The following is a 16524-nucleotide window of genomic DNA, read 5'->3' as shown; positions in this document are numbered from 1 at the left end:
TTATTTAAATGTTAACAAAATAAAGCTCCTTCCCCAGTCCGCACAGACCCTTATTTGAAACTAAACAGCAAAACGTCTTGTTCAGACCTCTACATAGAGTTGATGTCACAACAATGAGCACATTAACATACAACCATCAGCATTTACTTTACATATTAACACCTCTTAGTAAGCAGCGACTTGGCTGCCCTGATGAATGACAATAACAGTGTACAGAGATTAGCCAATTCTAACAGAATCCATTTACATACAGAACTAAAAAAAACTTTTTCTTCTAAGAGAGTGTGGATTATGGTCTCGACTAAATTATGTTTTTGATGCTGAATAACAAATGTAGAGTTCAGGACTTTTTCCATCCACTGTCCATTAGGTTTTCCTGCAGGATTAGGTTAAATGTCTGTTTCCTCCATTACAGCTATTCAAATTAAATTTAGGCCACTATAATTTCTTTTTCTTTCTGTCCAAGTCCTCAAGTGACAATTTCTGAGGTTAGAACATCAACCTTCAATCCTGATTTATCTTTACTTGTATTTTTTTTGTCAGGCCTACAAAACCCATCAGTGTTGCTAAAATAGATACATTCTACAGTATGTCTGTCCTCTGGTTAAGCCATTCTCTTCACTTTTATAAAGAGAACAACTGCTGACCTTTGCCCATATACTCAGTGACAATGTAGATGGGCTCCTCAGAAACGACAGCATAGAGTTGCACTAGTTTATCATGTCGTAATTTCTTCATGATCTGCGCTTCCTCCAGGAAAGACTCTGGAGACATGGTTCCAGGCTTGAGGGTCTTCACAGCCACTTTAGTGTTGCCATTCCATGTGCCTGACAGCAAAAACCACACAGTTGTCAGTAGGTACAACAGCACAAAGCTGAACAGCATGCCACAAAATGACTTTCATGCACCCAGAAAATATTTAAACCCCTCTTGTTCATGCAAAATCTTTTTGCAATTAAAACAGTCATTATCACACAAGCACACTCATTGGGTCAATTCACTAAGAATCGATTTATAGCATTGCTCATTTGTAGTCACTTTCTGTGTCGTTTTAGCATTCTTAAATGAGGAATTATGCAGATCAGGTAACAACAATGCAACTGCAGCCAAATTTGTACTGAGAGCAGTTTGCTGAAAGTGCTTGACTGCATGGTCTAGTTAAAGCAGTTCTAACATTCCATCATTTGATCATCATTTGATGAACACTGCAAAAAAACAGTTTATATTAGGTGTCTTTAACTAGTATATACTAACCTTAAACTTACCCATACCACCAAACCTATTCCTAACCTTACCCGTATCCCACTGCAAAAGTGTTTTTCAATACAACATGAACACAATAAGTACATTGTACTTATTTTTTTATGTAAGTACATAGTAGTTAAAGGCACCTAATATAAAGTGTGATCCAAAAACATTTTCGTAATAAGCACTTTTCATACTTTTATGTAAGTACTTTTGTTTTCCAGTAAAAATATCTAAATATCTTTAAAATAAAAAAAATACTTGAGAAGCAAAATAGTGTAAGATAATGAGACTTCTTTTTAGAGAATATACTGTATTTTGAATTTAAGATGAAATGAAATAAAGAAAATTATTTAAAGATATATTCTCTGAAAATATCTTAATTTATTGCATATGTAGTCTAAGTATATTATCTTATTTTTAGGACGCTTAGATTTTTTTTCTTTATAACAAAAAAAATAATGATGAAGAAAATGATCAGAACTACTGCTGGTCAATAGAAAATAAATTACAGATTACACTGTACTTGTGATTTGTGGCTGTTTTTTTGCAGGACATAGAAGGAAATTACAACAGACAGAAAACAATAGTAGCCACTTTTCCACCATCAGGCCAAACCATTCTTGTTGCTCAACCGTTCCATTCTGTGCCAATCCGGTATGGATATGGTTTCATTTTCCACTGTTTATATTTCATTTTCATATTTCATTCCACCAGCATGGTTCAGCATGGTTGGGTAAGGCTGGCCACACACTTGAAGATTTTAAGCCCGATTTGCACCCCTGAACAATCAGAGGGGTGTGGCCCGATTTAAGGCTTGTAGCAAATGATTTTTTTTGTCCAAAAAATCCTCTATAGTGTGATGTCATTACGATTATTTAACTGCTCCCAATTGAGACGGAGCGTCGCCGATCTCAAATCGTAAATGTTGAACATATTTGTGAGTTCAGAGTGTGGGTAATCAGAGGATTATAATGCTAAAAATCGGTTGTCTTTAAGCTGATTTTAAGATTTTTGATCCCGATTTACACCCCCGAACGATCTGGGGGTGTGGCCCAATTTGAGACTTATCGCAAACAATATATTATGTCCAAAAATCCTCTATTGTGTGGTGTCATTACGATTACAAGTGTCTTCGATCTCAAATCATAAATATCAAACATGTTTGATATTTATGACTCTTGATCGGGGTGCCTCTGACGTGATACCCGCAATAGTCAATGTGAGCAAACTTCACCTACCGGATGTTGCGTGCTTCTTTAGCTGAAACTTGGCAGCCACAAACATGCCACGAAAGTGGAGTATTGAGAAAGAAGATTACCCATCGTTACCCGTCGTTCCTGCAATCAACAGGTGTGTGGTCTCGCGTCCAGTCGAATCATCTAGAGTGTGCATTCAGAGGATTATAATGCTAAAAATCGGTAGAAACTCATTATGTCTGTGGTCTCCCGCAGTTTTAAAATCGGTTACAATTTGAAAATCGTCTAATGTGTCCCAGGCCTAACTGTGCTGAACCATGCTGGTGGAATGTGTGTAGTGAATTCCGAGCCGTGAATGGTTTGTAATCGTTCCGTGCCATACCAGGCTCAAGTGGAAATACAACTGGAACCGTTCTTTACCGTTCTTAAACCGTTCGGCCTGACGGTGGAAAAGCGGCTATTGTTAATTCCACAACACTGGAATCTGCTTGCCTTTAAATGACACTGCAATGGTGGATATTCCATTTTTAAATGCCAAGTTTGTAATTAGATATTAAAATACTTCCTCCTTTCCTGGCTTAATATAGACATCTGAAAAATCCAAACTGGCCCAGCACAACTTGAAATACTTCACATTACAGAAGAAAATGTTACAAACATCATCTCATGTTTACTTGCAGGCGATGGCAAGGTGGGGCTCAAATGGTCTGATTACACTTGGTTTTTAAATCTACTGATCCACACACACACTGATCTGTGTGATTCTGCTCATTAAAAACTAAATGCCAGCAGTGTCCTAAAGGCAATAATAATTATAGGCAGATTCAGGAGATATTTTGGGATGCACATCTACAGGGAAGGAAGAGGGAATGTGAGAGATATTATGCACACAAGCACACTTCTCTTGAACAAGATCGCTTGTGAACAGAGGTGGGGAACAGTAGACAAAAATCTCCTGGGCATTAGTCATAATAAACACCCATAACTCAACCTGATACTTACTCTTCTTATTCTTACCTCTATTCAATGACATGATAACGACGTGTAGAAGAATCATTGAAGCTCTTACAATAATTATCAAAAGGAATCAGTAAGTGTAAAATGTGTGTGCACAAATTAGCTATAGTTTGTCTCTCATGTAAAATTTGTTCTTGTGAAAAATCTAATTTAATAGTTACTTTTTTGCAACAGTTACATCTGTGATAAGTTTGCATATTCATCTAATCCTTGAGCATGGTATGAGTAAACAGTGGCTTTAGTTTAGTGGCTTTCTATCCGTAATGAAGAGGTACGGAGCCCCTAAAAGGACATGGTGATGGAAAAAATGTGACATGGGAGGAAAAAAATATATATATTTCAATGGTATTGCCTTCTCTCATAAATGTTTTAAATTCTCCCTAGAAACTCTGCGTTCGCTCGCAATGAATGCAAAAATTTTGAGAGTGAATGCAAAGTTTCTCAGGGGAATGCAAACACTTTGTGAGAGATTGCAAAAGCATTGAAATAAAAAAAAATCTTTTTTCTCACATATAATTCTTTTTTTTTTCCATCACCATGTCATGTGAGCAACCAATATGAATGGATTAGATGAAAATGCTTCTCCCAAAGCTTCACTTCAAATCTAATTTTATGTGGAGGTCAGAGAAGGTGGGAGAGGAGGTGACTGTCTTACCATACCAAACATCAGCAAAACACCCGGCCCCCAGCTTCATGTCCAGCGTCAGAGACTCACGGGCGATTTCCCAGGAATCATGGCTAAGTCCCACCGTATCAGGGGTGTAGTCCACGCATATACTCGTTAAATTAAAGCACAAACCATCTGCACTCTCTATAGAATGGAGGAGTAGAGGGGTTAACTAGCAGGACGGCGGGGGAACATGCAATGAGAGAGAAGGAGTGTGGCTATGCTGTTCTGAGAGAGTCACTCACTTCATGATGTCTGAATATTCCAGAGATGGATGTAATATATCCAGTCTTTTCTGTGTTTGTTTTTATGTTATCCTTTTATTTTAGGTTTAACATACCTTAAGCTTTAACGAAAACATTAGTGTTTTGATTGTTTGCACTTTGATTTGTTGGCACTTAAGGTGATCAAGTCACAAATCCTGTCCTTCAAATTTGCTGTTATGACATAACACCAGTAACCTGATAACTTTTATAAAGAACGATAACTTAAAGAGAGGTCACATGATCAGTAGTTCATCCACCTAGACAAGTTTCATCTCAAAAAGGATGATCTGGACCACTTTATGAGCTTTTCTTGGACAATTTAAGTTATAAATTTGGCAGTAAATGAAAATTGCGATCACCGTTACTTCTCTATCGTGAAGTATATCTAAGTGAAAAGGCTTCTCAAGTGGAAAAAATGTAGGGCGGCATTTTGTCCAAAAGAAATTGATTGGATTGTTGGATGGTTGTGGTTTGCTAATTGCTGTGATTTAATGTGAGTGACAGGGTGCTGGAGGAGAGGGATTACGGTTCTACCCTCGTCATCAGAGATGTTGTTGCAAGGGGGAGGGAAAGTTAATGTTTTTGATTAAAGATTATGAATGCACATTAATTTAATGTGCACATTAATTTACACTAATTAATTGATGTTCATGGATGAAACATTTATAATAAACACTGCAAAATTCCATAAAAAACATGAATTATCCATTTTGATTTCATAGTGACAAAAATACAAGTTTCAAACTTTGGCTTTTAAACATTCTAGAACACCGGTCCAGTTTACTGTTTTTTAAAAAGTCAGAAGGATGAGTCGATACAAATGCTTTCGTTAGAGCTTAATATGCATTAAGATCTATAAATAAATTGCTTACATATCCAGACATTTGTAAAGTGACTCCGCATTCACTTTGACCTCACTCCATCTCCCTCTTTGGTCGGTTGTTGCTAAGCACAGTGGGAGGGGCCATACCCATCCAAACCTCCCCGAACTGGCCGTTGCCCAAGCGTTTTATGAGTTGTAGTGACTCCCGTGGAATCTCCCACACATCTTTGGTTTTGACAGATAGGTCAGTGAGCCTTGGCATCCCTTTGTGGCAAGGGACGACCAAGCGACAGCAAAGCCCTGCTGCCCGCTCTGAGCACACACACGCACACAGACACATAGAAATATACACAATGTCAGAGAGAGAGAGAGAGAGAGAAAAGAAAAGCATCAGAAGCACTGAAGGAAGCAGTACAGAGTTTCAGCATGACACCTGCATAGGGTGCAATATGTGTAACTTGTGAGCCATGCTGCATGTTTTTTTTTTTTCATTGGCCTCTACTCTTGCTTGTAAAACACTAAATATTACTGAATGCTCTTAAATACACTTACATACTCTTTACAGTGCAAAGGCTTTTTTTCTACATGATCTTGAAAATAAAAACTACCACAACAACTAAAACCTGGAAACTGACTGAAAAGCTGGTGGATAGCAATCAAATATTGGACTGATTTGTAGCGTCTTTTGAGATGTTTGCCCCTCATTGATTGGCCATAGTGTTGGACATGCCTCTTGGATATGTATTGATATTTAACAAAGGGTTAATGTGTAGCATTTTCCTACAACACTACAGCAATGTTTACTCCGGACTGTAAAGCTGAGATAACAGAACACTTGGCACCAATAGACGCATCATTTCAGGAATCAGTCATTGAGTACCATCTGCTCTGATCTTGAGGAACCCGAGCATGTATCCAGCCTCCTCAGCCATCAAGACCTCAACAATAGGCCTTAGTGAAGCTGCTTTAAAATGGTTTGAAAACTATCTTTCAGATCACACTCAATGTGTGTCTATGAAAAATTACAATTCACCTTTCCTTCAAGTAATACTGGGGTTCCTCAAGGATCTGTTTTACCCCCTCTTTTATTTTCTATTTATATCAATGATTTAGATCATGAAATAGATTTAGCCAAAATACATTTGTATTCAGATGACACAATTATTTATACAACAGCATCTTTTCTATATCAAGCCTTAAAGCAACTGCAGAATGCTTTTCAAGTACTGCAGCATTCGTTGTTGCAATTAAAACTGGTTTTAAACTTCTTTAAATCGTGGTCACTATAAGGTAACAGATATGGCAATCACAACTTTAGATGGTATATTTATTGAAAGAGTTAGTTCTTTTAAATATTTAGGTATATGGATGGATGAAAGATTATCTTTTGATGTACATATTGATAATTTGTTGAAGAAGCTCAGGCCAAAATTAGGGTTTTTTTATTGTTTAAGAAATTGTTTTCCTTACGAGGCTCGAAAGAAAATAGTAGAGAGTACTTTTTTTAGTAAAATTTTTTAAATTAGATTCTGTTTATCATGCAGCATTACGCTTTGTTTGTGATGCTGAGTCACGGATGCATCATTGCACTTTATATGAAAGCTTGGTCACTACATCAAAGGAAAAAGTTGCATATGTATTTATTTATTGCAAAGGCTCTTTTAGGTAAATTACCCTTTCATAATTCAAATCTTTTAATTTTTTATACAAATAGTTATTGCACTAGATCTGGTTCTCATATTCAGCTAAAAGTCCCAAGGGTATTGTCAGAATTTGGTAAATGTGCATTATCTTTTTATGCTCCTTGGGCTTGGAATGAATTGCAAAATGTACTTAATCTAGACGCACTTCCACCTTTGAGCATTTTTAGATGTATCTTGTTTAGATGTATCATGTTTTGGAGGACACTTGCAAATGTTTTTTTCTTGATTTTATTTATAAATTTTAAACGAGTAGGTTGTGGTATTTTGTGATTCTCTCTGTGTGTAACTTTATGTGCTGCCGTCTTGACCAGGTCTCTCTGGAAGAAGAGATAGTAATATCTCAATGGGATTCTCCTGGTTAAAATAAAGGATAAATAAAATAAAAAATAAAAACACCATGAGCTGGGCTGGGTTGTTTTCAAACAAGATTTTTCTTTTTTGGTGGTGTGGACTTGACAGAATTTGCAGTGTAAGCGCACATTTTCATGCCATACTGTATATGCCACAGAAGATGTGCCCTCCAAGCTGTTTGCAAACTGCGTCGCACATATCTGTACCTGCAATGTATTGTCCTGAATATGATTTAAAAAACATCTCATTAATAATTTTAAATTTCGAATAATAAATATTTGTGAATCAATGCAGAATCATTTCTCTCAAATTCTTCATGCTCTTCATGCTTTTCTGAAGTGGCAAGCAGCTGACACTACTTTTCACACTTACAATGCAGATGCACCAAATAATACATTGTGAAAAGAGACCTGTGGGACAGAGGTAGGTGGTGGAATAGCACTAAGGTTTGGACCAAGCAATTGAAGCAAATGTGAAACAGACTGCAGAGTCTGCTTTCAAATGCACTGCTGTAACAGGGCACATTACCAAGACAAACACAAGGCTCTGCTGCTGAAACTGAAGCCGGTCAACAATAAGAAAGTGTAAAGCTAGAGCAAATGCAGCCATTTTAGAGTAGCATCAACAGAGCAACTGACACTGATACACAGTTAAGGTCATCCTGATTATTATTATCTGTGTGTATGTTTGTTCTCTAGGCTCAATATGGGAGGTCATGGAAGAAGCAAAATTCACACGCTATCTAAAATCCATACGACTCATTCTAGATGCATTAACGGTCAATATATTAACTGGAGCATAGACAAAGTACATCCTGTTGAGAGAGAGAGAGAGAGTGAGCGCTACTCATTTGAGGTTTTCTGACCTACTAAAGCAAGTGCCACCTCCTGTAGGGAGCTGCAAAAGCACTGTGAATGGCATTATGGGATATAATCATGCCTTTGCAACTCTAACAGGCATCTAACAATGATAAGTTAAAACAATAATTACCTACAATAATTCTGCATGTCAGTGCATGTATGTGTTTTGGGTCTGTGGAATGAGAAGTGTGTCTACTGTATGTGTGTTACCCGTGTAATGCTGGACCAGCTGTTGAAGGGTCTCAAACTGAGCTCTTGTGGTGATGTAATATCCTCCACTGTCCAGTTTACGGATTTTATAATGTTTCACGTGGTCCCCCTTCACATCGTCCCAGTCCCGGATAGACAAAGAGAAGGCACCTACCACACAGACACACAACAGAAGCATTGCTGTAGTGCAGTAATGTTGTGCAGTGTGGTAAATAGTGTAGCGTAGTAATGTGCAATGCAGTAGATGGTGTTGTATAACTAAGAAAATGGTGTTGTGAAATACATTTTGTTGTGTAGCACAGTTACGGCTGAGAACAGAGAACCAATTCTTTTTCAGAACCGGTTACATTGTTTAAAAAGTCCTGGAATAGAATGATGTTGGCTCTGTTAATGATTCTCACACATGCATTCTTTTAACGATGCAGACAGAATCGAGCGCAGCAGTGTCCGCCCACTTTTTCAGCGGCCTTGATTCTTGAAGTCTCAATTCATTTTTCCAGTAGGATTTAAAAACAAAAGTCTTTGTTAAAGTGTTATAAGCCATGAACCAAACCAATCAGCTACAAGGTAAATTAAAACATTACAAACTTTGCTACATTACAAACAAGTAGTTACAAAGGTACAAAAATACAAAAGGTACAAGACTGTGTACTTAACGGCTTTAGTGATAGAAAGAACTATTATCCCATGAAGCATTGCGAATGATATAATAGAATTAAAAACAATGGATAAATATAAAAGTATTGATTAAAAGATGCTTATGTAAATAGAAATAGTATGTTGTATGTTTATTGCAAAATATGCAAATTTATACAAATATTTAAGTAGTTTGAGACTGTAGGGAGACTCAATTACATCATTTGTGTTTCATGGGAGTGAGGGGGCTTATCTCTACTTATTCAGTGGCTTCTTTTAAAAGTTCTTTTTTAATGTGAATCAAACACATAATTAGTTACTCTGTGTAATTATAAAGAGTAGTCTGTCACTAGTATTTTATGAATACTAATCAATGAATATTTGATCAATTAATCAAATATGTTTCCACATTCTGTATAATACATACAGTAGTTAGCATTATTGGATTGCATGTATGCCGCCTCTAAAAATGAATTGATTTAAATGCTTTTTTATTGAAAATTTCTCACAATGTCAATGAAATTGTTTATTATTTTTTCAGTGCTAAAGAAACCATAAATGTTAAAGTGATAGTTCACCCAAAAAAATTAAATTCTGAATTAATTTCCTCATCCACATGTTGTTCAAACCTATATGCATTTATTTCTTGTGCAGAACACAAAGAAAGATATTTGAAGAATGTTTAAAATCTTTTTGGCCATCCAATGAAAGTCCAAAACAACAAGCGTGAGTAAATGAAGACAATTTTTTAATTTTGTGTGAACTCGCTCTTTAAGAGAAATCATAACCAGAATCAGATTGTTTAAATTCTTTATGAATCACACCCCTAAGCGCAGTAAACGGTAAACTTTTGCATAACCCAGTATATGGTGTTGTGTGGTACAGTAAGTGCTATTTATTACCTTTAGTGGTTTCGCTCTCACGGATCAGGTAAGTTCCACGCGGGTTCCCTGTTGAAAGAAGCTGCCTCTCTGCATCCTTGCGCCCCAACTTTCCAAAATACCAGCTGAGAGACAGAGAAAGAGGAAAAGGTCCTTTCTCAGAATTACGTCTCTTTCTTAATACTGTTGATCAAGTCAGGACTGTTTGGATCTTTCTGTTTATGACAGATTGAATGCATTCTTTCTGAACATTTTACTGTATTTATGTTATTCATAACATCAAAATGCAGACAATGTTTATCTGGGAACGTGCAAATTTAATCAAAATAAGAAAAAAGGATGGCTGGGAAAAGTTTTTACAGCTGTTTATGTAAACAGGCTGTACAAATGACATCAGAATCTTGCATCACTCAAACATCTCCCTCTGGTTAAAGTTAAGCATGTTAGACTGAGCCAGTATCTGACATCAGTCTGGTTTTTGAAAATTTAATGAGGGAAAAAAAACTTACATCATTACACCATAGTGTAACCTAAGACATCACAGGAGAAATCAACATAATTAAATGTTTCATTTAGAGCAGAAATGTTCCTGCTCTGTTTTAAAGACCCACTGTGGTGAAATTAAGTTTTTAATGTTGTTTATATGTCTATGTGGTGTTTTAAAATGCTTTAAGACAAACCATGTGCAAATTCATCAGTCAACACCATTGCTGAGTATTTTCTCCTTAAAACTGCAGTGAACCAAAGACAGTCTCAAAAACGCAGTTTGAAATTGCCCCTGTTTTCTATGTCACAAACATGTTGTAACCAATCCCGTCAACGTGCGGGGTGGGCTTTAGCCGCTTCGGTTATCCTGGCATATTTTTCTGTTTTGAGGCAAATTATGTACAGTGGCAAGAAAAAGTATGTGAACCACTTGCAGAATCTGTGAAAATGTTAATAATTTTAACAAAATAAGGGAGATCATACAAAATGCATGTTATTTTTTATTTATGTGCATCATATTTTTTAAGTATGTGAACCATTGATTCTTAATACTGTGTGTGGTTACCTGGATGATCTATGACTGTTTTTTTGTTTTGTGATGGTTGTTCATGAGTCCCTTGTTTGTTCTGAGCAGTTAAACTGAGCTCTGTTCTTCAGAAAAAATCTCCAGGTCCTGCAGATTCTTCAGTTTTCCAGCATTTTTTTGCATATTTGAACCCTTTACAGCAGTGACTGAATGATTTTGAGATCCGTCTTTTCACACTGAGGACAACTGAGGGACTCAAACACAACTTTTAAAAAAGGTTCAAACATTCACTGATGCTCCAGAAAAAAAACATGATACATTAATAGATGGGGGGTGAAAACATTTGGAATTTGAAGATCAAGGTAAATTGTATTTAATTTGTCTTCTGGGAAACATGAAAGTATCTTCTGTTGCTTCCGAAGGGCAGTACTAAATGAAAAAAATTGATATTCAAGTGAAATAAGAAAAATTTGGATCTCTTCATCCTGTTCAAAAGTTTTCACCCCCGACTCTTAATGCATCGTGTTTCCTTCTGAAGCATCAGTGAATGTTTGAACCTTTTTTAATAGTTGTGTTTGAGTCCCTCAGTTGTCCTCAGTGTGAAAAGATGGATCTCAAAATCATTCAGTCACTGTTGTAAAGGGTTCAAATATGCAAAAGATGGTGGAAAACTGAAGAATCTGCAGGACATGGTGGATTTTTCTGAAGAACAGAGCTCAGTTTAACTGCTCAGAATAAATAAGGGACTCATGAACAACCGTCACAAAACAAAAAAAACAGTCGTAGATCATCCAGGTAACCACACACAGTATTAAGAATCAAGGGTTCACAAACTTTTGAACTGAGTCATTTTAATAAATTCAGCTATTTTTTTGTCTTATGGATTATATGTAAACATATTTTATGTAAAATATCTTACTCAGGACAGTACTAAATAAAAAATAACATGCATTTTGTATGATCTCTCTTATTTTGTTAAAATTTTGCACATTTTCACAGATTCTGCAAGTGGTTCACATACTTTTTCTTGCCACTGTATATGTTGTATATTACAATGTTATGATATATGCCTTTCTCCACTGACGTTCTAAGTTGTTCAAAGCGTTTTTAAGGATACTGCTTTTTAGAAGGCAGCTGTCTGACTTTCAGATGGCGAACGGGAACATGGTTTGCATAACATTAGCTACACATTATTAGCTGTTTGATAACGTAGTCAAGACAAAGGCTAATCATATCAATTACTGTTATGTGTTCAACGTTGAAAGGAGATACATAAAACGCATTACCATTCTGATACATCAACTTGTAGACGAGCCTGTCTCTTCCACTTCTACTGAATCAGTTTCTGGTTCAAACATATATGGCTGAATAAACCAGTATTTCCACTTGCCATTGTGCAGCGTTTACTACAGTAAAGCCGACAGAGTGGATCAGGTATTCTGAACTGTTGTGATTGAGTGGAGGCGGAGATTAATTTGCATATTCATGAATCCACCTATACTAAATGAAGCAATGGTGTTGCGGTTATATTCAATAACTCAAGATGCAGTCACATTTACTGTTGCTCAGTGGAATGTCAAAGGCAGAATCCAGTCATTCCAATAGGAATCTATGGATATATTACAGCTAAGATAGCGATTGATGCATTTGATTAAGATAATGATATGATTATCCAAAATAGATGTTGCTTATTTAAAACAGATGTTGGTATAGATGGTATAGACTGAGATTTTATTTCCATGTGAATGGAACACTTTCATATACACTTGGATTTCTGATTGCCATCTTTCTAATAACATTTAAAATACTTTTACTTATATTTGACAGCTCAAATGTACTTGTTAATTTTATCTAAAATGCAGTGTTGCACTCATTGGTGCCTTATTCAGTTGGTGGTGCCCTAGCAAACCGCCTAGTTTGCCTACTGTATGCCTAGGAACAGCCCTGCCTTTAGGCTTCAGGTATGGTTGAGGTTGATAAAACGGTAATACATGGGTCAGTTTTTGGGACGTGTTTTTGTACTTTGTCTCAAACAACAACACAAATGTTGCCTAGTGATAACATTCAAGCACCACCCTGTACTGCAGCTGTCTCTGGATTCATTTAGAGTGGGCTGAGGTTTGTCAAGCATCCTACTGAGGGGTCTCTGGGTTAAAGTAGGAGTGAACAGAATGACATTACTTTACCCCCACCCTTAACACAGCCTGTTTGTTCAGATCAAATGTGTTTCTCTCTCTCTTGCACACACACACACACACACACACATAAATCCAAGACTTACTCCTCAGCCTGGATTGAGTCCACAGGGGCGACGTAATTGCTTGGAATGTAGCCGGTTCCTCCTGTAGTGAGAGAGCGGGCGTCCCACCAATCACCCTCACTGACATAAAGAGACAAAGACAGAAAACATACACACGTTATCTTCTTGGCATGGACAGACTAAATTTTTTTTTTTAGTAGATTTGTCCATGAGTCTGTCGTTCCGTATGTTCATCCATCTGTTCATCCAATATCCAATACATCCGTCCATTCATTCATCTGTCCATTCATTCATCCATCCATCTAGCAACCATTTATCCGTCTATTCATCCATCATCCAGTCTTCAGTATGTTCTTCCATCTAACCGTCCATCCGTTCAGGTTCATCCACTCATTAATTCATTCATTCGTCATTCATGTCTTTTTAAAATTTCAAAGTCAAGACACACTATATATACTTCTACCTCTTCACACAAACAGAAACAGGCTGTGTGAAAGACTGAAAGACCAGAGGCAGAAATCACCACTGTTTCTTTTATTTCTTTGTTTAGACGGACTGATAAATAGAAACACCACAAGAAAGAGAGAGATCACTGCTGGCCTTTTCAGGTTGAGTACTAGAAAAATCTCTCTGGAGGAGTGTTTGAAAAGTCTAGTCCCATTTTCCTTGAATATTTACAATGATCTCTCTATAACAGTGTGTCTCTGTCATTGCCTCACATCTGACCCCTACAAACCTTTCAAAGCAAAATCACCACAAGTAAACAACCACATCCACAACACACACACTTTCACACACAGAGTGGAAAAACGATCTGCCTACAGCTGGTCTGTACTTCTGTGAATGTTCCATTTATCCGATAACGCCCTACTCGCTCTTTAACATGCCCTTCATTTTATACCCCTCTCCACTAACCAATCTCTTCCTCTCTCAAATAGCCAGTGCTCTTCACACAAAACATCATTTCCAAGAAAAGCCTCTCTCATCTCTCCCAATCATTGTGTCCACTTTCCCACACACACACACACACTTACTTATCCGCTGTTATTATAGTAATAGCATGGCTGGAGAAGACCTGCTGTACTAAGCAGTGCAGGTTACATTACCACCAGCAGACGGCGCTCTACTGTAAAACATTTTGGCAATGTATATAATGCAATACATGCTTACTACTTACTAATTAGCTTGCTAATTTGAATTCAAGGAGGTAGGATTAAAACTGGATGCATTCATATAACTGTTATAAGTGTAGTTTTAACAAAGTATAAAGTATGAATGCAATATAGCAAAATGTCCATTTCTGCAGTATAAAGTATATAAAGTTGAAAAAATTGAATGTGAATTACACAACAGAGCACATGAATAAAGTACAGTTTTCCACAATGCACTGCACTCAACTTGACCTTTCATATCCAGTGTGGAGAATAGAAGTAATATCAGCCACGATTTTTAACATTCCTTTTACAACTTATTATTAGATTGGATGTCAATAATAACAATATTTATTTCCTACATGACAGCTGAACATATATTGTGATAAGGTCATGTGACAATGTAGCATACCATTATTTGAAACAGAGTTTCAGAGACTGTACACAACATTGTGCTTGTGTATAAATCCAGTTGACTCATATATGTATTAATGGAAGAAATTATTAAAGTCACGTCAAATTTATTTGTATAGCACCTTTCACAATACATATGGTTGTAAAGCAGCTTACATAATAAATAAATAAATAAATATATACACAGTTGTTGCATTTAGCAGATTAGAGCTGGGCAATAAAAGAGTTTACATTTCACAACGATACAAGCAATGGAGATATTATATCGTTTATAGTATATATCACCCTACACAAGTATACTGTACATAGGCAGATAAAGTTGAACATACTTCACATATCAAATCTGTATAAAGAGCAGGGCAATAATGTCATATGCACGTAAGTATGAATTACACTCAGTTAGCTGGCAACTTAACAGTTAAAAGAGCCAGACGCCTGTTTCTTTATTCAGAAAAGTGCATGCATGTTAGCTTGACCTGCCTAAAAAAAACTTTTTATTTAATCAACAAACTCTCATGGCAGTTTGCAACTATTTTACGTTTTGGTGAATTCATGTCTAATTCATTTGAATTTGTATGATTTCATTCAGCCGTTTTCGTATTTCCCCACTGACGGTTATGTTTAGGGGTTGTTTTCTGTGTTTCTCCATTAAAGTTCATACAATAGAATTTGTTCTTGCATGGCTGAAAATTACTATCTGGGGGTGTTACTAAAATGGCTGCGAAGTGAACTGACTTGCCTTAAAAGGAATTTAACATGATTGAGTTTATATCAGTAAGTAGTGAACTAGTATTCCATTCCAAACACAGCTTATGTTTCAGGTCTTAGACTTACGCGCTGTTGATGATTTGAAACTTCTCTCCTTTCCTGAAACTGAGATCATCTTCAGTACGAGCCTCATAATCATAGAGAGCAACGAATAAAGTCACACCTGAGAGAGAGAGAGAGAGAGAGAGAGAGAGAGAGAGAGAGAGAGAGAGAGAGAGAGACAGCGAGCATCAGCACCATGAGGATTAAGAATAAATTAAAGTGTACTTTTTATCCTGGAAAGGGACGACAACAACAGCATGAGCACTAGGAAAGAAAAAGCCATTTTGGTCTGCGGAGGCTTTCAGACAGATCGAATGACATTCAAAACCTGCAATTAGGGCCTGCAGGAGCCATTTCAGGAGTCAAGACTGATTCAAGACCACCAGTCCACCACAGTATAGATACACATAGACCTACACACTGATACACAGAATAGAATGATGTCTGGTCTAAAAGTATCTTAGAGGGATGAGCTGAAAGCTACACCTCTCCCAATGGGATATTATAAACAAAGCTGTGTGGGATCGGGATGGGGAACATTTGTCTGGTCTGGCAGTGCAAAATCATCTTCACTATTGTCATTTTGATTTCACTTTGCCTGTAACTGTTTGCCTCAAATGATTCCCACAAGATTTGAGAAATTTGGTCATGACACAGAACCAGAGTAATGGGACACAAGCAAACCAAACCCTTCATTAGATGGAACCCAAACCTAAAATCTGTCATTAAGCACATATTCAGTAACACAAGAATGTAAAACAATCAACCTCAGTGTGCTCACATTCAATACTTAGCAGTCTGATGATTCAAGCCAAGTGACGACCCATCTTTAAAAGGTATCTATACTGTAAATCTTGGCCATCTCATAACACATCAGAGGTCAAACTAGATTTAAAAGGATAAGCTAAAGTTTATTGGCTATTTATAAAATGTCAGGTTCTTTGATGTGTCCCACTGTCACGAATGTGGCTCCCTCTGCCCTTCCTCCGGCCCGCCGGAGGGAGCCATCACCGGAATAC

The 16524-nt window shown here is 36.9% G+C and overlaps 1 protein-coding gene across 5 annotated transcripts in view; it reads right to left on the bottom strand.

Moving 5' to 3' along the window:
• The window catches only part of fynb (FYN proto-oncogene, Src family tyrosine kinase b), a 77513-nt gene that overhangs the window by 15329 nt on the left and 45660 nt on the right, over nt 1-16524 (bottom strand). For 3 of the 5 annotated variants that reach the window (XM_051874601.1, XM_051874603.1, XM_051874602.1), the window contains exons 4-10: nt 15530-15626; nt 13152-13250; nt 9880-9983; nt 8342-8491; nt 5365-5529; nt 4117-4272; nt 648-827 (exon numbers count right to left, since the gene is read on the bottom strand). In XM_051874601.1, the coding sequence (XP_051730561.1) occupies nt 648-827; nt 4117-4272; nt 5365-5529; nt 8342-8491; nt 9880-9983; nt 13152-13250; nt 15530-15626 (951 nt within the window). The remainder of the gene's footprint in view (nt 1-647; nt 828-4116; nt 4273-5364; nt 5530-8341; nt 8492-9879; nt 9984-13151; nt 13251-15529; nt 15627-16524) is intronic. The other 2 variants (XM_051874604.1, XM_051874605.1) reach the window with 2 other exon arrangements.

The sequence above is a fragment of the Ctenopharyngodon idella genome, chromosome 20, assembly GCF_019924925.1.
Source record: "Ctenopharyngodon idella isolate HZGC_01 chromosome 20, HZGC01, whole genome shotgun sequence".
In the NCBI taxonomy this organism is placed as follows: Eukaryota; Metazoa; Chordata; class Actinopteri; order Cypriniformes; family Xenocyprididae; genus Ctenopharyngodon; species Ctenopharyngodon idella.
The sequence above is the reverse complement of the archived record's forward strand: the minus strand, read 5'-3'. Positions and strand labels throughout refer to the sequence as shown.